Source organism: Magnolia sinica, chromosome 15, assembly GCF_029962835.1.
Source record: "Magnolia sinica isolate HGM2019 chromosome 15, MsV1, whole genome shotgun sequence".
NCBI lineage: Eukaryota > Viridiplantae > Streptophyta > Magnoliopsida > Magnoliales > Magnoliaceae > Magnolia > Magnolia sinica.
In genome coordinates, this window is record NC_080587.1 from 59,362,212 (window position 1) to 59,385,161 (window position 22,950).

The 22,950-nt window shown below is 42.1% G+C and overlaps 1 protein-coding gene across 2 annotated transcripts in view; it reads right to left on the minus strand.

The window, feature by feature from the left end:
* Positions 1–229: 229 nt before the first annotated feature.
* LOC131228193 (uncharacterized) overlaps positions 230–22,950 on the minus strand; it is a 97,852-nt gene continuing 75,131 nt past the window's right edge. For both annotated transcript variants that reach the window (XM_058224057.1, XM_058224058.1), the window contains exons 9-11: positions 9,186–9,262; positions 8,988–9,102; positions 230–614 (exon numbers count right to left, since the gene is read on the minus strand). In XM_058224057.1, the coding sequence (XP_058080040.1) occupies positions 389–614; positions 8,988–9,102; positions 9,186–9,262 (418 nt within the window). In that variant the 3' untranslated portion in view covers positions 230–388. The remainder of the gene's footprint in view (positions 615–8,987; positions 9,103–9,185; positions 9,263–22,950) is intronic.

The following is a 22,950-nucleotide window of genomic DNA, read 5'->3' on the forward strand; positions in this document are numbered from 1 at the left end:
ATATGTGGTCTACCTCCTACCACACAAGTGATTCAATTTTTGGGCTAGGGCATGCTCGTGGTGGGCCTTACTTGGCAAATGGCCTGGATGTCGAACACATGCAACATCGGTGCATGTGCCACGCATTGCCCAATTCGAATTATCATTGCATGAATTGCTTAGCACTTCTCCAAAACAATTGATCTGGTACTGGTTATCAACTGCACATAAGATCAGAAAGAAAGGGGAAAAAAAAACACCAAACTCCTGAGTGAAATTTAATTTTGGTAACACTGCACTATCATATCTATATTTTTTACCTGTTTTGAAAGGAATGAATGAGATTGAAATGATGGGACCATACCAATCCACTATGTATGTGTATTACAGACATCATCGGACACTATAATCATTCACAGATGTTATTTGTTGATTTAGAAGCAGTGAAAGAGGGTTTCTGCTGTTGTAATAACTTGCAAGAATCAAACCTATCCATCAACGAAGAGAGACATGCCAAAACAAAAACCATAGAAACGGAAATCACAAGCAAGGGATCTGCTCTGCTATGGTGGGCCCACATTGGCACCGACGCTTCTATGCTGACCGATGAGAACCCAGTTCGAGATTGCTTTCGCCTGCAAATTGGATGGTTGTTAGAATGGCCTTCTATCAGATGTAACATAAAGTAAAAAATGTGATCCAGGAAACTAGGTTTATGATTTATGAAATTGGATGCACAGCTTTTGAAGCAGGAGTTTTCAGTTACAATAACCGGATACAACATGGGTATCATGGTTTGGCATGTGAAATTCGACAAATAAAATTGACGCCTCGGGGAAGTATTTAATTGGAGTTTTAATTGGAAGGTTTTGATTGTGGGTTACTTGAAGGCCAAGTAGCTCTCATGCTTGGATAAAACGATTCTTGAGTTACAAAACATTCTAAGAAAGAGGCATGAGGGTGGTCCTGGCTGCTGCCTTGTTTCCTACTTTGAAATTTCAGACTGATTTTCTTTGCTTAATGACAATCTATACCAGTTGCTTGCTCTCTCTCAGCTCTTCTTTTGATATCTTGTGTGGACTGGCTATCTTCATAGTAAGTTGCAGTTTGCATTACTGTTCCAACTTGCCAAATAAATCATATTAGAGGGAGGGAGTGGACTGGCTATCTACATAGTAACTTGAAGTTTTGATGAGGACATCGTGCACACGCACGCCCGCACACCACCACCCCTACGCACGTACATACGCAGAAGGAGGACCCCACCATCGATCTGGCTCGATGACGACGTCCAGGGAGGGCCTCCTAGCTAGAAGACAAGTTTTGGTTCAGAAAAGTGGCCCGATAGTCAAGAAAAGCCCACCATAAGATCTCATGATCGTGGCCCACTCGTCGGATTGGTTTTATATTTTAAGTTTTGCTTATTGTTATTATTTAGAACATCGTGAACGCTTTAGATTTTCTTGTTTGGTTTTTATTTTAGTTTACTTCGTCGCCAAGTAATAGGTGTCGCACATGGTGCGAGTTTTTGAGTATAGGATTTCTCCCTATAAATAGGCACCCCTTGTAGTTCTTTTCATTCATTGAAGTTAATAAAAAAATTCCTGCTTTATTTTTCTGCTCTCTTCGTGAGTTGTGGAAGAATTCAAAAGTTTGTGTCAAGACCTCACATTTCGAAGGGCTAACTACGTGGTGCGAAGCCACATCGATCCCAATTCACCCCCATCTTCCATCATCTTTTTTTCCATCTTCCCCCACCATCCGTACTTCGAATTTATCCTTTTGTTGCATCAGATTTCTTCATTACAGTAGGTTTCCAGATTTCGGTCCGCAGGCGAGCTGAAACTTCGGCGGAGCACCACGCATAAACCGTACATCGGATCAAGCTAAGATTTGGAGATTTTGGAGTCCATCCCTGGCCGACCAAGGCCAAGGTGGCCTTTTTCTGAATAGTGGGCTCCACACACGTGCGGCCGGGATCACACACACGTCCATCTGGACCATTGTTGCTGTCCACACGTAGGATCATCTTTTGGTTCAGGTTTTTATCTTCTTTTATCCTCTCATAGCCGTTTTTTTTCATGAATCCTAACCCTATATTACATGATCCCTAATTGATTTGCCCCTTTTTATCACCTTAGGGTTCCTTGAATTGAAATTAGGGAATCCCTTGGATTAGGGACTGATTTTTATGCATGAGTAGTTGATTTTATTTCCCTTTGACATTGTTTGGTTTATAATTTTATTGGTCCAGTCCTAGCCTGTGTCGGCTTGGACCAGCATAGATTCCCCTTTAATTGAATGTTTGGATTTTCATGTGGGATGTGGAAGTTGTGTGATTGTTTCTGAATTGGTGTGATCTAAGCCTGCAATCTTGCATATCATATTTAATTTTCCATGTCCTGCATCAAATTTGGTATCAAAGCCTAGGGTTCTTATAGGGGAATTCACAACATATTTAGGGTTTACTTTGAGTCCTTCATGCATTCAGTCCATCATATATAGCTGAATTTTAGTAACAGTGTGTAGTCTTCTTCATATAGAGTCTCGTAGGGTCATTTAGTTTTTAGACACATATAGTTGTCATAGAAGGTCCTTAGGTTGAGCAAGTCAGCGTATGCCCACACGTACGGGTCGCGGCTTCGGTTTGCACCCCACACTAAACATGGAGCAACTACAAGAAACAGTGGCCAAGTTAGCCCAGCAAGTTGAGTCCTTGAATAAGCATTTGGAACAACACATAGATAAACGTCTCGAAGAAATAGAGGCCTCCTTCAGGGCAAACCCCACCACTGGGGAGGATGTCCAATCTCAGGCAGTTGGTCGGGATGTTAGACCAAGGAATGGAGGCGGCCAAGGAGCTGGTCATGGGCGCGTACCTGTGCACCCACCCCGTGAGGGACATCATGATCAATATGACCCAGATGCACAACTCCTCAAGGGAGTTAGGGTAGATGCTCCTACTTTTGATGGTCACTTGGACCCTAAAGCTTTTTTAGATTGGTTGGCGGATATGGACTACTATTTTGAATGGTATGATATGTCGGATGCTCGACGAGTCCGATTCGCCAAGATGAAGCTTGTGGGTCAAGCAAAGAGGTTTTGGGCGACGGTTGAGCGAAAAAAAGAAAGAGCGAGGGAACTTCCAATAGTCCATTGGGGAGAAATGAAAGAAACGTTGAAAGAGAAGTACCTCCCTTTCTCTTATCGCATGCGGTTGATTGAGGAGTGGCAGTCTCTTCGACAGGGTTCCATGAGTGTTGCTGACTATATTGAGAAATTCGAAGAGTACTCGACCCGCTGTGAGGTTGATGAGGACCCCGTACTCACCCTTGCTCATTTTAAAATGGGCCTCCGTCCTGACATTAGGAGAGAATTGCTCGCCAAAGACATAGACACTATCGAACAGTTGTACCAACTAGTGTTAGATGTCGAGCAATACCTTAAAGCATCTGTGGGAAGGCGGTTTGACTTTCGCGAATCTGGTACTAAGGCCAACCCCTCTGGGGCTAGACCTAACACGGGATTCCAAAACAAACCTTCCCCTAATGTTCAGCCCAGACCTAAGGATGATAAGGGTAAAGAGATTGTCGGGTCTAGTTCACGTGGAAGTGGGGCTTTAGGTGTCAGGGGTTTGGTCATTTTGCTCACCAGTGTGGCACGAGAGAGGGCACCAAAGTACTCCTTATTGATGGACAAGTAGAAGTAGTGCCCCCAGAGAGTGATAGTGAGGAGGAGGAATATGAGCCAGTCGGAACCCCTAGTGATGAGGAAGAGGGAGCACAAGAGTCTGTGACCCTCGCAATTGTGCGTTGCGCCCTGACTCAAGCCAAGAACATTGATGACTGGCGCCGCAACACGTTCTTCTACACTTATGCAAAATGTGGGGAAAAGAACTGTAAGATGATCGTGGATAGTGGTAGTTATGCCAAAGTGGCATCGACTAGCAATGTGAGTCGTTTGGGCTTGAAGATGGAAGTCCATCCTCAGCTCTATAGAGTCTCCTGAGTTGATGAAACATCCATTCCAGTCTCGCACCGTTGTCTTGTCCCTATTCAGTTTGGATCTTATAACGACACAATTTGGTGTGATATTGTTCTTATGGATGTGGGCCATATCATTTTGGGTAGGCCGTGGCTCTATGACAGGGATGTGATCATATTTGGTCGTTCAAATGTGTGTACATTCTGGTTTGAGGGCAAGAAGGTCAAGCTAAATCCTCTACCACCCAAGAATACAACTGGAAAGGAGTTCACCACACAGAGTGGTGTGAGCGGCCCAAAAGAAGTGAAGGAGTCGAAGTCCAAGTCCAAACCGCTCCATATTTTGAATGCCAAAGACTTTGAGCGAGAGACGGAGGCGGACTCGATGATATACGCCCTTGTGGCTAGGGAGAGTGTACCAGAGACTAGCGTAGAGTTACCCACTGAGGCCATTCAGGTAGTACATGAGTTTCGTGATATTTTTCCTGATGATTTACCGAATGAGCTTCCCCCTATGAGGGATATACAGCATGCCATTGATTTAATCCCTGGGGCAACTCTACCAAACCTCCCACATTACAGAATGAACCCGAAGGAGCACGCTGAGTTGAAGAGGCAGATTGATGAACTCCTAGAGAAGGGTTTCATTCGAGAGAGCATGAGTCCGTGTGCCATGCCCGCCCTTCTTACACCTAAGAAGGATGGCACATGGAGGATGTGTGTTGATAGTAGGGCCATCAACAAAATTACAATCAAGTATCGATTTCCCATACCGCGTCTTGATGACATGCTAGATATGATGGCTAATGCTACTATCTTCTCAAAAATTGACCTCAAAAGTGGGTATCACCAAATCCGTATACGCCCTGGTGATGAGTGGAAGATGGCCTTCAAGACGAAGGATGGGCTATATGAGTGGCTAGTTATGCCTTTTGGGTTAACTAATGCCCCAAGCACTTTCATGCGTGTGATGACCCAAGTGTTGAGACCCTTCATGGGGAAGTTCCTGGTCGTATACTTTGATGATATCTTGATTTATAGCATGACTAAGGAGCAACACCTCAACCATTTGAGGCAGGTTTGTGGGATCCTTAGGGCCGAGAAGTTGTACGCCAACCTAAAGAAGTGCGCGTTCTTGTCTAGTAGTGTGATCTTCTTAGGTTTTATTGTGTCAGCTGAGGGCGTATCGGCGGATCCCGAGAAGGTCAAGGCCATCGTTAATTGGCCTGAACCCCGCAATATTCATGAGGTGCGCAGCTTTCATGGCTTAGCCACCTTTTATAGGCGGTTCATTCGAGGCTTCAGTTCCATTGTGGCTCCCATCACGGACTGCATAAAAAAGGGAGAGTTTCAATGGACAAAGGCCGCCTCGAAGGCCTTCAAGGAGATAAAGGTCAAGATGACCGAAGCTTCAGTCACCCGACTTCCAGATTTTTCAAAAGCTTTTGAAGTCGCATGTGACGCGTCAGAAGTCGGCATAGGAGGAGTACTTAGCCAGGAAGGGTACTCTGTTGCCTTTTTTAGTGAGAAACTGAATGAGGCGAAGCAAAGATATTCCACCTATGACAAGGAATTCTACGCGGTAGTGCAATCACTACGCCATTGGCGACATTACCTATTACTGCAAGAATTCGTCTTGTTCTCAGATCACGAGGCCTTGAGATACTTGAACTCTCAGAAGAAATTAAGCCCCAGGCACGCTAAGTGGGTTCAATTCCTTCAAGAGTATACTTTTGTGCTTAAGCACAAGGCCGGTGTAGAGAATAAGCTTGCCGACGCGTTGAGTCGTCGAGTCGCATTACTCAACTCCATGAGCATTGAAGTTACAGGCTTTGAGCGCATCAAAGAAGAGTATTCTGAGTGTTCAGATTTTGGGGTTGTGTATACGTCTTTATTAGAGAGTCCGTCAGGAGCTAACAATGAGTATTTGATTTTGAACGGATATTTGTTTAGGAGTGACTGCTTGTGCATACCACGCACCTCCCTTCGCGATTTTCTTATCTGGGAGTTACATTCAGGGGGGTCGCGGGTCATTTCAGTCGTGACAAGACCATTGCCCTAATGGAGGATAGATTTCATTGGCCAAGCCTCAAGTGGGACGTGACCAAAATTATAGGGCAATGCCGTACTTGTCAACTGGCAAAGCAGAGGAAACAGAATACAGGATTATGTACACCTTTGCCAGTCCTATTCGTCTCTTTGGCAGAACATCAGTATGGACTTCGTGCTTGGACTTCCCAAGACTATTCGAAAGCATGACTCCATAGTTGTTGTCGTGGACCGTTTCTCTAAAATGGCCCACTTCATTCCTTGTTGTAAGACTTCCGACGCATCTCATGTTGCCAAGCTATTCTTTAGTGAGGTCGTCAAACTGTATGGGTTACCAAAAACCATAGTGTTTGACCGTGACGTGAGATTCATGAGTTACTTTTGGAAGACACTATGGCACATGATGAATACTAGGCTCCAATTTTCTACCTACACCCTTAGACCGATGGCCAGACTGAGGTGGTTAATAGGAGCCTAGGGAGTTTACTTCGATGTTGAGTGGGGGAGCATACCGGGACATAGGACACCGTACTACCCATAACCGAGTTTGCATTCAATAGTTCAATCAATAGGTCTACAGGTCTAAGTCTTTTTGAAGTCGTTACTGGTTATAAGCCTAGGAAACCTATTGATCTTATCCCCATGTCATTGTCTCATAGGCCATCAGAGTCTGCAGAGTCTTTTGCGCATCACATACATTCATTGCATCAAGAAATCAGGCGAAAGATCACTACTAGTAATGAGCATTACAAACTTTCTGCAGACCTACATAGACGTTTCAAAGAGTTCAATATTGGGGACTCTGTGATGGTCCGTATCAGGCCCGAGCGGTACCCTCCAGGGGCCATTCGTAAGTTACACGCGCGTAGCGCTGGGCCCTTCAAAATTATAAAGCGAAACGGTCTCAATGCGTATGAGGTAGATCTTCCACCTTCCATGGGAATTAGTTCCACATTCAACGTGGAGGATCTAGTTGCTTTTCAGGGGACCACTGATACTTTGTTCGGCCCTTCGCCCACCCATCCTGATGTCCCAACCTTACCCTTTGATCCATGGCCTCTTCCCGACCTTTCATCTCAGCCTCTGCCTTCCATACCTAGCCTTCACACACCCAGAGAGGAAATAGAGGATATCTTGGACCATGAGATAATTTCCACGTCGGATGGCGGGTTTCAGAAATACCTAGTTAAATGGAAGTCACGCCCAACTTCGGACAGCACGTGGCTCACTGAGGAGGAGCTTCAGACACTTGATCCAAACATCCTAGAGCGGTTCAGGAGTTTTATTTCGCCAGTGGCGAAATCTTCGCAGCCGGGGAGAGTTGATGAGGACATCGTGCACACGCACGCCCGCACACCACCACCCCTACGCACGTACATACGCAGAAGGAGGACCCCACCATCGATCTGGCTCGATGACGACGTCCAGGGAGGGCCTCCTAGCTAGAAGACAAGTTTTGGTTCAGAAAAGTGGCCCGATAGTCAAGAAAAGCCCACCATGAGATCTCATGATCGTGGCCCACTCGTCGGATTGGTTTTATATTTTAAGTTTTGCTTATTGTTATTATTTAGAACATCGTGAACGCTTTAGATTTTCTTGTTTGGTTTTTATTTTAGTTTACTTCATCGCCAAGTAATAGGTGTCGCACATGGTGCGAGTTTTTGAGTATAGGATTTCTCCCTATAAATAGGCACCCCTTGTAGTTCTTTTCATTCATTGAAGTTAATAAAAAAATTCCTGCTTTATTTTTCTGCTCTCTTCGTGAGTTGTGGAAGAATTCAAAAGTGGGTGTGAAGCCCTCCCTTTTCGAAGGGCTAACTACCGTGGTGCGAAGCCACATCGATCCCAATTCACCCCCATCTTCCATCATCTTTTTTTTCCATCTTCCCCCACCATCCATACTTCGAATTTGTCCTTTTGTTGCATCAGATTTCTTCATTGAAGCAGGTTTCCAGATTTCGGCCCGCAGGCGAGCTGAAACTTCGGCGGAGCACCACGCACAAACCGTACATCGGATCGAGCTGAAATTTGGAGGTTTTGGAGTCCATCCCTGGCCGACCAGGGCCAAGGTGGCCTTTTTCTGAATAGTGGGCTCCACACACGTGCGGCCGGGATCACACACACGTCCATCTGGACCATTGTTGCTGTCCACACGCGGGATCATCTTTTGGTTCAGGTTTTTATCTTCTTTTATCCTCTCATAGCCGTTTTTTTTCATGAATCCTAACCCTATATTACATGATCCCTAATTGATTTGCCCCTTTTTATCACCTTAGGGTTCCTTGAATTGAAATTAGGGAATCCCTTGGATTAGGGACTGATTTTTATGCATGAGTAGTTGATTTTATTTCCCTTTGACATTGTTTGGTTTATAATTTTATTGGTCCAGTCCTAGCCTGTGTCGGCTTGGACCAGCATAGATTCCCCTTTAATTGAATGTTTGGATTTTCATGTGGGATGTGGAAGTTGTGTGATTGTTTCTGAATTGGTGTGATCTAAGCCTGCAATCTTGCATATCATATTTAATTTTCCATGTCCTGCATCAAGTTTGCATTACTGATCCAACTTGCCAAAGAAATCATGAGGGAGGGAGGAAGGACGCCCTTGTTTATTTGTTTATTATTTTTGTATTAGATGAATTGAACAAGAATTGACTGCAAGCAAGGAAAACCTCTTTGATCTGCGAGCAGATAAGAAAGGAAGCAACAGAACATCAATTAAGTGTCTATCAAATTGAATTGCAATCATTAGTCTTAAAAGGTAGACCTAACCAAACTAATATTTCCTTCAGAAGCATTCATGATAAGGGTTTGGGACCAAAATTGCAATTGCATTACTGTAAGTGGACTTGGAAGGAAAATGACTGCAATTTGTGTGCTACTTCCTCGCTAGGAGTAAACAGTAAGTTCATAATGCAACTCACTTGTGCATCCAAATAGAACAAATGATCTGATAACACAGCAACAATCAACATACCGCAAAAAGCTCTTAACTGAGCTCCACAAAGAAGAAACTTGTTTGACCCCCTTTCCCAGAACAGGATTTTCTCGGCTTCTCTTGTTATATTCATCAAGATTGCCTTTGATGGTTCCTGCAAACATGTGCAGCAGAAAACCTGAAGAATCTCTGGTGAAACTATGCAGCAATCCCTTTCAAGAAAATAGCAGTCATTACCCTCTGAAGGAACAGAATTGTCTCTACTGGATGTCTTGAGTGAAGCCAACTTCTCAACAAGTGAACGCTCTGCATCACTGTCATGAACATGATAAAAGTCAAAATACTACTAGTCATACTTGCAGACAAGAGGTGATAAGACAAGCTCAAAGAATATCTGAGACTGAGAGAAAGGCAGTTGATTTTTTTTATTTTTTATTTGAAAGGAGAAGGCAGTTGATTTAACTCAGTAAAATCATTAAGGTGAGCATAAATTGCTAAAAGACCTTCCCCAACCCATCATGGCATCATTAGGCATATGAAAAGCTGTACTGCATACTTGTAATGTCAATCAACAAGCACTAAAACACTCTTGCTGCATGGCTGTATCAGAGCAAGCCATGAACATGAAAACCTGAGGCTGGCTATAAATCCAGCAATTTCTCACAATCACACACTTGCAGAATGGTTTTGATACTCGGCCAAGTCAATCCAATTTTGGAGGTAACTGACATGAGCACATGTGCATGGAGGCTCACTTGTGCTCCATGTATGTCAACTGATACGTTTCATCAATCAGACAATTCACTGATTCATATTCATAGAGGTAGAGTTGGCTGAGTGACAATGATTATTGATGGTAACCAGCAGTAAGTTATATATTTTTCCCTTCTACTCAAGTTTTTCCTACAGACTCAACTGAGTAATGCTGAACTTTGCCTTTGCGTATCGATTTACACAGTTTTAAAAAGTTATTTAGGACCCATGAGCAGAAGAGGAGAGCAAACGGGAACAAGAGCAGGCGCAAGGGAGCAGAGCCAAAGGTTAGGAGCAGTGTTCGAAATATCAGTATCGATTTGTGTATTGCATCCTTGAGACACAGATACATATCGGTCATCGCACGGGATCTATCATTTATATCGCGTAATTTATCGCACTTTTTGGGAAACATGGGGAAACATTGGGAAAATAGTTGAAATTTTCAGTGAAACTTCAGGGATTATAAAAAAAGACCTTAGTCGACACTTTTAAATAATATCTCAAAAAAGAAGGTCACATAATAGGGTTCCTTTGTATAGGGTCCTAAGCTCTGCATTGTCTAATTGAACTAATACAACTATATTCAAATTGAATGCATAACATTTAGAGTGTATGTGATGATCATTTCATCAAACACTCCTAAATACTTCGAAATTAGTCTCAAATGACAGCTGGTTGAAGGGAAATGTCGAAAAGTAATAATATTTTAATATTTTTTAATTAAAAAATGATTTTTATTTTCCAAAAATTGGCAAGGACTTAACAAATCAGTAGATCAGCCCTCATACGTACTTGATTTCATGTTTGGAGTGCAACATTGCAAGTAATTTGGGATAAATTGGGGAAATTTTGAATTTTCCCAAATCAAACCACCTATGCTCGAATTTTAAAATTAGAGTGTATGTGATGATTATTTTATCAAATACTCCTAAATACTTCGAAATTAGTCTGTCTCAATTGACAGTTGGTTGATGGAAAATTTTGAAACAGGACATGGAAAACATGAAGAACCAATGGACATCGAAATCAAAGCTCCAATTCCATGATTTTTCATGCAAAACATGAAGAACCAATGGATTTGTAACCATTTAACACCAATTTAACATAATTTCAATTTTTTTTTTAAAAAAAAAGGGATCAGAAATTGAAAATACTCACCAGATCGAACATGTGGGATATATCGGCACTACCTGTGCGTTTCGTATCACAAAGATGGGATACAAGATATATCGTGGGATATATCGGCTGATGTCGTCGATATTTAAAACATTGGTTAAGGGCACAAAGGGAAGTTGTATATAAACTTAATAGTGATAAACTCATAGGAGATAATTTATTAATATGGGTATTCAAAATCAATATAAATCCAACTGATATAGTCACTGTAATCAATATCCATATTAAACTAATTCTTGACAGTTCCTGTTCAAATCTTTGGCAAAACAGGATTCACAAAACCAACTGAAAATAGCTGGGGCTAGGCTCTGATGATAATGTGACACATGTGGCACATGCATGCGCGCACACATACATGCAATTCATACATACCACAATACACAACTACACAGACACAGATACAAAAACAGCATGCACGCACACACGTAACGCATACACATACCACACTACACAACTACACAGACAGACATTGAAAACACCCACAGACACATGCATGCACACACGTGATATGTGAGAGGATGTCAAATCCAACCAGTGGGACCACAAGTTACAGTCCACCCAGTGGATATCTTCCAACCATTTATGCGCATGCAACATCCAATGATTCAAATAGGTTGGCCCCACCACGAGCATCATCTAGCGCAAAAACTATCCCCATCTAATCATCAGGTGGGCCACACAATAGAAAAAAATGTCCTTTGATAAATAGCAAACTATAAGTGTGGGTGGGAGTACACTCGATGAGTGGCTGTGGCAGCTCTATATGCATGACGATCCAAGATCCTCATGATGTGACCAACCTATTGGACAGGTAGGAGCTCGCATGCACATGAAAGGCTAGAAGTCATATGTGTCTATAGGGCCCTCCCTTCACCACCCCTATGAGGATGGTCTACAAGGTTCATAACTACTCTTTCAACAGGATGCTTACCTAGCCAACACCATCTTACTACGAGAGAGAGAGAGAGAGAGAGAGAGAGAGAGAGAGATGTCCTGATCACTAGGTGCATCACCCCATTTTAGCCATAGGACCCAAAACCACCCCAGTCCATGATTTAGGTGGGCCATACAAAGGGAAAGAGTTAGGAGAGGGACACCCACCCTTGATTTTTACATGGCCCGCTAAGATGTTTATAAGAAATCCAGTCCAACCATTAGATGTGTCATCCCAAATTAGATCTAGGACCAAATAATGAAGCTGAAATGTGATTCAGGTGGGCCACACCAAAGGAAATAGTTAGAGGAGAGAACACCCTTGATTTTATTTTTTTTCAGCATCTACCGTGATGATTATATGTAATCCCCTCCAACCATTTCATGCCGCACTAAAATGAAGGCCCAAGTCCAAAAAATCAGCCCTATCCATGATTCAAGTGGGCCATACAAAAGGAAATAGTTTGGAGGATGGGTGTCCCCCTTCACATCGTTTTCCCTCAAGTGGCCCACCTGAATCACCGATAGGGCTGATTTTTGGGACTTAGGCCTAACGTGGGCTAATGCATCTATGTACAGAATGAATTTCACATACACATCACGGTGGATCCCAACTACGCCGATCAATGCATGTGACCAAAAATTGTTTAATTATGGTCTTTGTATAGGAGACCGACGGGCTACACACACACACACACCAACATGATACTATTTGGTTAGATGACCAAGATATTGGCGAATACCACATATGATTGAGAAAAGAGTACTTATAATGAAATGACAACTATGAAATTAGGTATTACAAACCATGCAATGAGCTACCAGCATCAGCTCTTTAGCTGAGACGTGAGTCATATTAATATCCCTATATAACAACATTGCCCGTTGGAAATAGGGACTCTGCCCCCCATTTTGGGTTAAGCCATCTTTGATTCAGAAAGCTTGTTGATATCCATGAAGTTCCTATCGGCAAGCATTTCCATCCCTCTCCTCCACACACACACACACATACAAACAAACAAAATCCATGCAACCGTGAGGGTGACATCAACGGGTGCAGCTTTGACACTAGTAAAAAAAATGGTCACCATTCATTGTTGAATCAATCTGGTAGAGTTGTTCAATTTCATTAACCTATCATTTTGTATCAAAAAGGTATGATCGACATTCTGATAGTATAACACAAGCACGAAAACCTTTTTCACACACACACACACACACACACGGAAAAGGTACCTCATTGATGGGGACATCACGCGCACACGCATGCCCCCCTACGTACGTATGCAAGGAGGAGGAGGGCCCCACCATCGATCTGGATTGATGACGTGTCCAGGGAGGGCCTCCTAGTTAGAGGACTACGTTTTGGTTCCTTGGAGTGGACCCGATCGTCATGTGAATCCCACTATGGGTTCTCATGATCGTGGCCCACCATTCCAAACGATCTAGTACTTTGAGTTTTGGTTATTAGTATTATTAAGAACACCATAAACGGTTTAGATTACTTTGATTAATTGTTATTTGTAGTTACTTCGTCTTTAAGTAATAGGTTGCGCACATGGCGCGAGTTTTGGGGTATAAGATTTTATTATAAATAAGCACCCCTTGTAGTATTTTTTCTCAATGATGAATGGAATAAAATTTTTGCATTTTCTTGCTCTTCTCTGAGTTATGAAAGCCTAATTGGGTGCGAAACCTTCCCTTCTACGAATGGCTACTACCATGGTGCGAAGCCACACCTATCCTAATTCGCCCCCATCTCCTACCATCCATATGCACCTTTTTCTACAGCCATTCAATCCTCAAATTTATCATTATTTTGCAGTCAATCCTTATTTGCAACAAATTTCCAGGATCCGGCCCTGCAGTAGGGCTAAAACTTCGGCGGAGCACTATGCGCGGACCAGACTTTAGATCGGGCTAAAACTTGGTGGTTGTGTGGCCCAGTCCTGGCCGACCAAACCCTAGCTGGGGTTTTTTTGGTTCGTGGGCCCCATGCACGTGCGGACAACCTTCAGCGCATGTGCGTCAGGCCTGTCCTGCTGTCCACACGCGTGGGCTGGCTTCAGGTTCACTCTATCCTCTCTTTCACTCCTCTCTTACTTGATTTCCCTGACCCTAACCGTAGATTGTCTTAAATTCCAATTTCTTTGCCCTTTTTTCTAACCCTAGGGTTCCTTGAATTGAAACTAGTGAATCCCTTGGATTGGAGAAATATTTCTTTGCATGTGTGGATGAATTTACTCTCCTTTGAGCATTGTTTGGCCTATAACTTTAATTGATCCAGCCCTAGCATGTGTAGGCCTAGACCCGCATAGATTCCCCTCGTTGAATGCTTGACTTTTTTTGTGGGATGTGGAATTTTGTGTAATTGTTTCTAAACTAGTATGATCTAAAACCTAGAATCTTGCATAGGATATTTAAATTTTCATGTCCTGCATCAAATTTGGCATCAGAGCTTAGGGTTCTTATAGGTGAATGCATTGCATGTTTAGGGTTTGGTCTATTCACATTTAGTTTGCATTAACTCTCATCATAGTCTTGTAGGATCATCTAGTCTCATTTAGACGTATGTAGTTGTGTTAGAGGGTCTTTGAGTTGAGGAGTAGTTGTATGCCCACACGTACTAGTCGCGGTTTTGATTTGTACCCTACGCTAAACATGGAGCAATTGCAAGAATCAATGGACAACTAACCCGGCAGTTTGAGTCTTTGGGTAAGTGCTTAGAACAACTTATTCACCATCGCCTTGAACAAATTAATGTGCGCGTTACCCAATTAAAGACCTCCGCCCGGACAAACTCCACCATTGGGGAAGATGCTCAATCTGGTTAGGAGGATAAACGAAAGAATGGAGGTGGCCAGGGAATCGGTTATGGGCGCACACTCGTGCACCTACCCTGTGAGGGACATCAAGACCACTATGACCCCAACGCACAACTCCTCAAAGGAGTTAGAGTAGATGCCCCCATGTTCGATGGCCACTTGGACCTAAAGCTTTTCTAGATTGGTTGCCAAATATGAACTACTATTTTGAGTGGTATGACATGTCGGATGCTCGTCAAGTCCGATTCGCCAAAATGAAGCCTGTGGGCCAAACAAAAAAGTTTTGGACTACTGTAGAGCGAAAGAAAGAAAGATCGAGAGAGCTCCCAATAGTCCATTGTGGAGAAATGAAAGAAACTTTTAAGGAAAAATACCTCCCTTTTTCTTATCACTTGAGATTTGGTTGAGGAATGACAGTCTCTTTGACAGGGTTCCATGAGTGTTGCTGAATACATTGAAAAGTTTGAAGAGTACTTGAGCCGTTGTGAAGTTGATGAGGACCCCGTACTCACTCTTGCTCGATTTAAGATGGGCCTCCGTTCTGACATTAGGCGAGAGTTGCTAGCCAAGGACATTGACACTCTTGAACAGATGTATCAAGTAGTGTTGGAGGTCGAGCAATACCTCAAAGCATCTGTGGGAAGGCAGTTTGAGTCTCGTGATTCTGGCGCTAAGGCCAACCCTTTTAAGGATAAACCTGGCACTGAATATCAGTATAAGCCTTCCAGTAACTCTCAGTCTAGGCCCAAGGATGATAAGGGTAAAGAAGTTGTTGGATCTAGCTCGCGCAGAAGCGAGACGACTAGGTATTTTAGATGCTAGGGGTTTGGTCATTTTGCCCACCAGTGTGGCACGAAAGAGGGCACCAAGGTGTTCCTCATTGAGGGAAAAGTATAAGTAGTGCCCCCAGAAAGTAACGGTGAGGAGGAAGAATATGGGCCAGTAGAAGCCCCTAGTGATGAGGAAGAGGGAGCGCAAGAGTCTGTGACTCTTGCGGTTATGCGTTACGCCTTTGCACAAATAAAGAATACTAACGATTGGCGCCGCAACACGATCTCCGATACTAACACAAAATGTGGTGATAGGAGCTGTGAGATGATCGTGGATAGCGATAGTTGTGCCAATGTGGCATCAAATAGCACTGTGAGCCGTCTGGGCTTGAAACTTGAAGCCCATCCTCAACCCTATAGAGTATCTTGGGTTGATGAAACTCTCATTCCAATCTCACACTGTTGTCTTGTTCTTATTCAATTTGGATCATATAAAGACACATTTTGGTGTGATTTTGTTCCTATTCAGTTTGGGATGTATAAACCTATGAAGCATATTGATCTTGTCCCTATGTCACTGTCCCATATGCCATCAGAGTCTGCAAAGTCCTTTGCGCATCACATTCATTCATTACATCAAGAAATCAGGCAAAAAATCACTACTAGTAATGAACATTACAAATTTTCTGTAGACCAGCATAAACGTTTCAAGGAATTCAATATAGGGGACTGTGATGGTCCGCATCAGGCCCGAGCAGTACCCTTAAGGGGCTGTTCGTAAATTACATGCGTGTAGCGCTAAACTATTCAAAATTATAAAACGAAATAGTCTCAATGCGTATGTGGTAGATCTTCCACCTTCCATGGGAATTAGTTCCACATTCAATGTGGAGTATCTAGTTGCTTTTCAAGGGACTACTGATACATTGTCCAGCCCTTCACCCAACCATCCTGATTCCCCAGACCTGTCCCCTGATCCATGGCCTCTTCCCAACCCTTCTTCCCAGCCTCTACCTCTCATACCCACCCTTCCCACACCTAGAGAGGAGATAGAGGATATCCTAGACCATCAGATAGTATCGACGTCAGACGGCGGATTTCAAAAGATCATGGTCAAGTGGAAGTCACGCCCAGCTTCAGACAGTACGTGCCTCACTGAAGAAGAGCTTTAGAGACTTAATCCTGACATCTTGAAGCACTTCAAGAGTTTGGTTTCACCAGTGGTGAAATCTTCGCAGCCGGGGAGAGTTGATGGGGACATCAGGCACCCCCCTATGCACGTACGCAAGGAGGAGGGCCCCACTATCGATCTGGATCGAGACTCCATTTTGGTTCCTTGCAGTGGACCCGATCGTCATGTCAATCCCACCATGGGTTCTCATGATCGTGGCCCACCATTCCAAACGATCTAGTACTTTGAGTTTTGGTTATTAGTGTTATTAAGAATATCATGGACGGTTTAGATTACTTTGATTAATTGTTATTTGTGGTTACTTCGTCTCTAAGTAATAGATTGCGCACATGACGTGAGTTTTGGGGTATAGAATTTTATTATAAATAGGCACCCCTTGTAGTCTTTTTTCTCATTAATGAATGGAATAAAATTTCTGCGTTTTTCTGCTCTTCTCTGAGTTGTGAAAGCCTAATTGGGTGCGAAACCCTCCCTTCTACGAAGGGTTACAACTGTGGTGCGAAGCCACACTTATCCCGATTTGCCCCCATCTCCTACCATCCATATTCACCTTTTCTTACAGCCATTCAATCCTCAAATCTATCATTATTTTGCAGCTAATCCTTCTCTATAACAGATTTTCAGGATCCGGCCTTGCAGGAGGGATGAAACTTCGGCGGAGCACCACGCGCGGACCAGACCTCGGATCGGGCTAAAACTTGGTGGTTGTGCGGCCTAGCCCTGGCCGACTAGACCTTAGCTGGGGGTTTTTTGGTTTGTGGGCCCCACACACGTGCGGACAGCCTTCAACGCACGTGCATCAGGCCTGGCCTGCTGTCCACACGCGTGGGCTGGCTTCAAGTTCACTCTATCCTCTCTTTCACTCCTCTCTTACCTGATTTCTCTTACCATAACCCTAGATTGTCTTAAATTCCAATTTCTTTGCCCTTTTTTCTAACCCTAGGGTTCCCCGAATTGAAACTTGTGAATCCCTTGGATTGGAGAAATATTTCTGTGCATGTGTGGATGAATTTACTCTCCTTTGAGCATTGTTTGGCCTATAACTTTAATTAATCCAGCCCTAGCATGTATAGGCCTAGACCCGCATAGATTCCCCTTGTTGAATGCTTGACTTTTTGTGGATGTGGAATTTTGTGTGATTGTTTCTGAACTAGTATGATCTAAAGCTTGGAATCTTGCATAACATATTTAAATTTTCATGTCCTGCATCACTCATGGGAGCTTCCCATGAAGTTGAGCCATTTGTAATGATATGTACGGCCCACCATTAGACTGATCTAAGCCATCTATTGTCTTACATTGGGACATAGAGAGAGTATTTGGCACCCAAGCCCTCGTAAAGGCAAACAACATGGCTAAAAATCATCCCTATCCAGTGGGTCACATCATGATGGAGATCACCTTACAGATGGGTTGGACACAAGGGTTTAAAGTATCGTCTGAAACTGGCATGTATTGTCTGATATGTACCAGTATCACCCGTGAACGATATAGCTGTATCAGCCCAATACAGCGGCGATACTGGGCCATATCGGTGGTGAACGATACAATACCTGATACACTGATTTAAAAGCTTGGTTGGACATGACAACTTCTCAGTTGAATGTGGAGCCGTGGTTCAGTTGCAGAGACCATTGGTTTGTTAGCTAGCCGTTGGATTTAACTGCCCCTTGTCAATCTGCCCAAATTTGAAGATCCTGCTCTTTAGTTGTTCACTGTATGATGTCTTGGTGTTTGTCACATGTGGAACTTCACTACAAATCCATGCAAATTCCGAAAACATGATAAGTCTCACATGCACATTGAGTTACTCTTGCATGCATGAACTAGGAACATGCCTGTCCAATTACATTCACATGAGGAATGCTCTTGATTTTGATGTATGACCAAAAGCTATTGGATTGGCATGGAATGCAATTACTATAAGCAATGCATGTTTTTTCCCCCATTGTTGGGCTTGTCAGTCTTTTATCCAACTTAGTCTGAATGGTGAAACAGGAATTGTGTAGCTGATCCCAATTACTTGGGATAAGGCTTAAATGATGATGATGGGCTTGTCAGTCTTTTAACTCTTGAAACTGTATATGACATCCTCAATCTTTTCTTTTGCTCTTTGTTGGCTGAATTTGAACAATGCCTTTATTTGTTTTCATACAACCCTCTGTATTTTGATGTGTGGAATATTAGAACCCATATGGCTCTTTGAATGTCCCAGCCAATGATGCATGCAGGTTAAAAAATACTCACTGATGTTGGCCAGCATTTGCATTACAACCTATGGTACTCATATCTCTCATGCAATCACTGTGTCACAATCCACCATCATGTATTATTGAATAGGACCCCCATGGTCGCAAGTTTGGATGATCAAAACTGTTATTGTGGTGGCTCACAGTTGAATGTGAACCTCGCTTGATGACTGGCCTGGATCCCACAATGTAGTCAATAGGTTGGAATTCTGGCAGCACTCTGGTTAGACAGTTGAGAATATAGGAGTAGGAGCCATCCTCAATCAATGGATCAACTCTATTGATAGAAACAAATTGAATTGATATTTTTATTAGATGATCATCACTTGCATTTTCAATGATTTATACATGCCTTTATGTTTAATGCCATGTCGCATCTTAGTGTTGAGATGAGATTCAATTATTTGAATTTGTCTTGAAATTGGATGCAATGCATAGGCACTTCAGCATATGGACATAAAAATCCTCGAATTATCCCTTTTGAACAATTCAGGGATAGGCATTTGCATTGCTTACACCTTTACAATTATAAATGTCTGTGTAAATTCTCTATCATCTCCTAGTATTCCTCCCCAAATATATGATTCTATGCTGATTCCTTTGTTTTTCTCCATTTAGGAAACTTAATGACATAAAAATCAGCATATAATTCCAATATATCTATAACGGTGCACGGAGAAAACTACTAGAATTTGCACATGTTTGAGTTGTCTACGTCTAGCAATGCAACGATCAGCTCTTGAATCCAGAATAATGGCTATCACTTGCATGTGTTAGGAGTTAGGACTCCTCTACCGCTGTAGGTTCAATTCCCTCATTGTATGTTAGTTTTGTTCTTTGTTGGTGATGCGAGTGATTGGATGGATTGTTTCTTTTATGTCTATAGGTTTAGTGTCTTCGTTGCACAAGAAATGAACTCACACTCAAACATCAATCCATGTAATCAAGGAGTAAGGGAGTCATAGTCACACGTTAATCTATATGATCAAGTGACGGATCTAGAGTCACATGTCAATCCTAATAAAAAACTAATGGACTTCCCTCAATCAGAGGAAGTAGAATCAGCAGACGAAGAAGTGATTACAACTTTGCATCCTAACCAATTCATCCCACAAGCACCCGATGAATTAAAATGCAACTTGGGAAGGAGTTCATTTCAAAGAATGCTGCACATGGATTATATAATGCACATGCAAGAATCTGCAGGTTTAGCATACAAAAAAGTTAATGTTGAAAGTCTCAAAAACTGGTGAACTGCTAGTGAGGATTTTGAGATGTTCGAAAGAAGGGATACACTGTAAGTGCAATTTGGAAAGAACAGATGAGGAAGAGACCAGGAATGATAACAAGGTGTGAATGCCTGACAAAGATTGTTGGCAATAAAAAGAAGAGTGTAGATACAAGGGCTCTAATCAAGTTTGTAGAAAAACATAGTCACAAGTTAATGACTCCAACAAATCTCATTGTCTAAGATTTGCATAGAATGCATCAAATTCTCAATTGAATGTGATTGAAAAAATGAATGTTTAATCCAAATGGCATTACTACCCATTATCCACAAAATGGCTTGAACTACACCCATTGGGCTTTTTGAATGACCAGTAATGCCATCTGGACTTAAAAAGAGTTCCCTGTCCCAATTCCAAAGGCAAATGGATGAAAATTTCAAATCATTTCATCGCCAATTATAATGATGACTTCATGATATTTTCAGAATCTGTGCAAGAGCATCACCAGCATTTAAATGAATTTTGGCAACTGGTCCAGAATCATCAGCACATAGGGCCAGTTCCAATTCTTCCATTTGTTCCTGAGTTGTGGTTACATAAGCCACTTTTGGGGTCATTCATCATCAATGGCCATTCTTGTTCTAGGCCTCAGTGTTCGAAATATCGGTACCGCGCTATGTATTGCACCCTTGGGATATAGATACGTATCGGTTATCGCACGGGATATATCATTTGTATTGCATAATTTATTGCACTTTTTGGGAAACATGGGGAAACATTGGGAAAATGGTTGAATTTTCCAATGAAACTTCAGGGATTGTCAAAAAAGATCTTAATACACAGTTTTAAATCATAACATTGCAAAAAAAATTGCACACAATAGGTTTCCTTTGTATAAGGTCCTAAGCCAAGCGTTGTCTGATTGAACTAAGGCAACTATATTAAAATAAAATGCATAATATTTATAAATGCATCTAGAGATGTATGAAAACACAATTATTATTAGGGCAAAAAAATTCTAACACCTGATTAGTGGACACTTAATTGTTAAAATAAAACCATTAGACACAATTATTATTATGTGGGCCACACCTCAATGTGTGCGTGATATATCTACACTGTCCATCCTTTTTGCCAATTCATTTTAGGACATGGGCCCAAAAATGAAGCAGATCCAATTCTCAGGTGGACCACACCACAAGAAACAGTGGGCCTTAGGAAGTTTTTAATGGTGGATCACACCATAGGAAATAGTTCTTAATAACGATTGAAAACCTTTTATGGCCCATTAAAGTTTTAGATCAAGCTGATATTGCATTTTCTTTCCATCCAGATATGTATGACCTTATGGATGTTCAATAAACATTATTGTGGACACTAGGAAGCTTTTAATAGTGGAAGTTCAATGATCACCTTTTCTAGTGGTGTGGTCTACCTGAAACTTTTATCGGCTTCATTTTTTGGATCATATCCTAAAATAATATGGAAAAACATATGGATGGCATGGATGTATAATACATCTATCGAGGTGGGCCCTACGGTCAGGGCCCCACCCACATCGCTGGTGGGGTCCTACTCCCCAAGTTGGGTGTGTACGCATATTTCCAACGAAAGTGTAAAGTTCCTACACTGAGATGCCAGGTGGGGCCACCGTGATGTTTGTGAGAAATCCAAACTGTCCATCCATTTTGTGAGCTCATTTTAGGTCATGCGACCAGAAATGAGGTGGATCCAAAACTCAAGTGGGTCGGACGAGAGTAAATGTCGGGGAAAGAGTTTCCCACCGTTGAAACCTTCCTGGGATCTATCTTGATGTTTATATGCCATCCAAACCATTTATAAGGTCATTCCTACTCAGATGAAGTGAAAACACCATAAACATGGCTTGATATGAAACTTTGTGGCCATACGAATGTTTCAAACAGTGGTCATACAAAATTTGAACTGTAGGAAAGATAATGGGATGCGACTTACTGTAGAAAATCGAGAATTAGAAGGTTCTGGGAATCAGGAAAACTTCATTTCCTTGGTAGGATTTTCTTAAAATGATTGATTTTGATTAAACCCTAGACACAAAATTGGCACACAGCTGTCCTCCAAATATCATGATGTCGTCAATAATCATTTTTTCTAACACCCAATTGAGAATTTCAGTTGCCAAAGCAGTCCATCTGAAATTGTTTAACATATAGTTAATTCGTCCTGTTGAAGTATAGATTTGAAGTGTAGAAATCTAAATTTGGATTATAGAGGGTTCGTATTCGTAAACGCTCATTTTGAAAACACCACAACATTATTGGGGTATTTAAAATGATAGAGGGTTTCTGTTCTTAAACCCAACTTGTAGGAAAACTACCTCGTTATCCATCTCTCAATCTCAATCGATCGATGGATCTCACTCTCAGATCTTGATGATTGTAGAAATAGGATTCGTAAAATTGATACCAAATAGTTCTGACAAAAGCTAAGATGATGAGGAGGAGGATGTGTTTTTTTTTTTTTTTACATGTGTCTGTCGATTTCTCGATCTCAATCAATCAATGAATCTCACCTTGAATCTTGATGATTGTAGAAACAACATTTGCAAAACTGATAGAAAATAGTTGTGAAAACCTTACGATGATGATGATGAGAGCGATGTGTTTCTAAATGTGTCTGTCAATCTCTCAATCTCAACCGATCGATGGATCTCAACCTTGATGATTGTAGAAACAGGGTTCGTAAGACCTACACTAAATAGTTTGTGAGCCATGATGATGATGAGAATGTGTTTTTACATCTCAATCAAGATATTAAAAAACAGTTATGTAACAGCCATTGCATAATAGTAATGGTGGCAGTCATTATGCATTATGGGATCGTAATGCCGTTA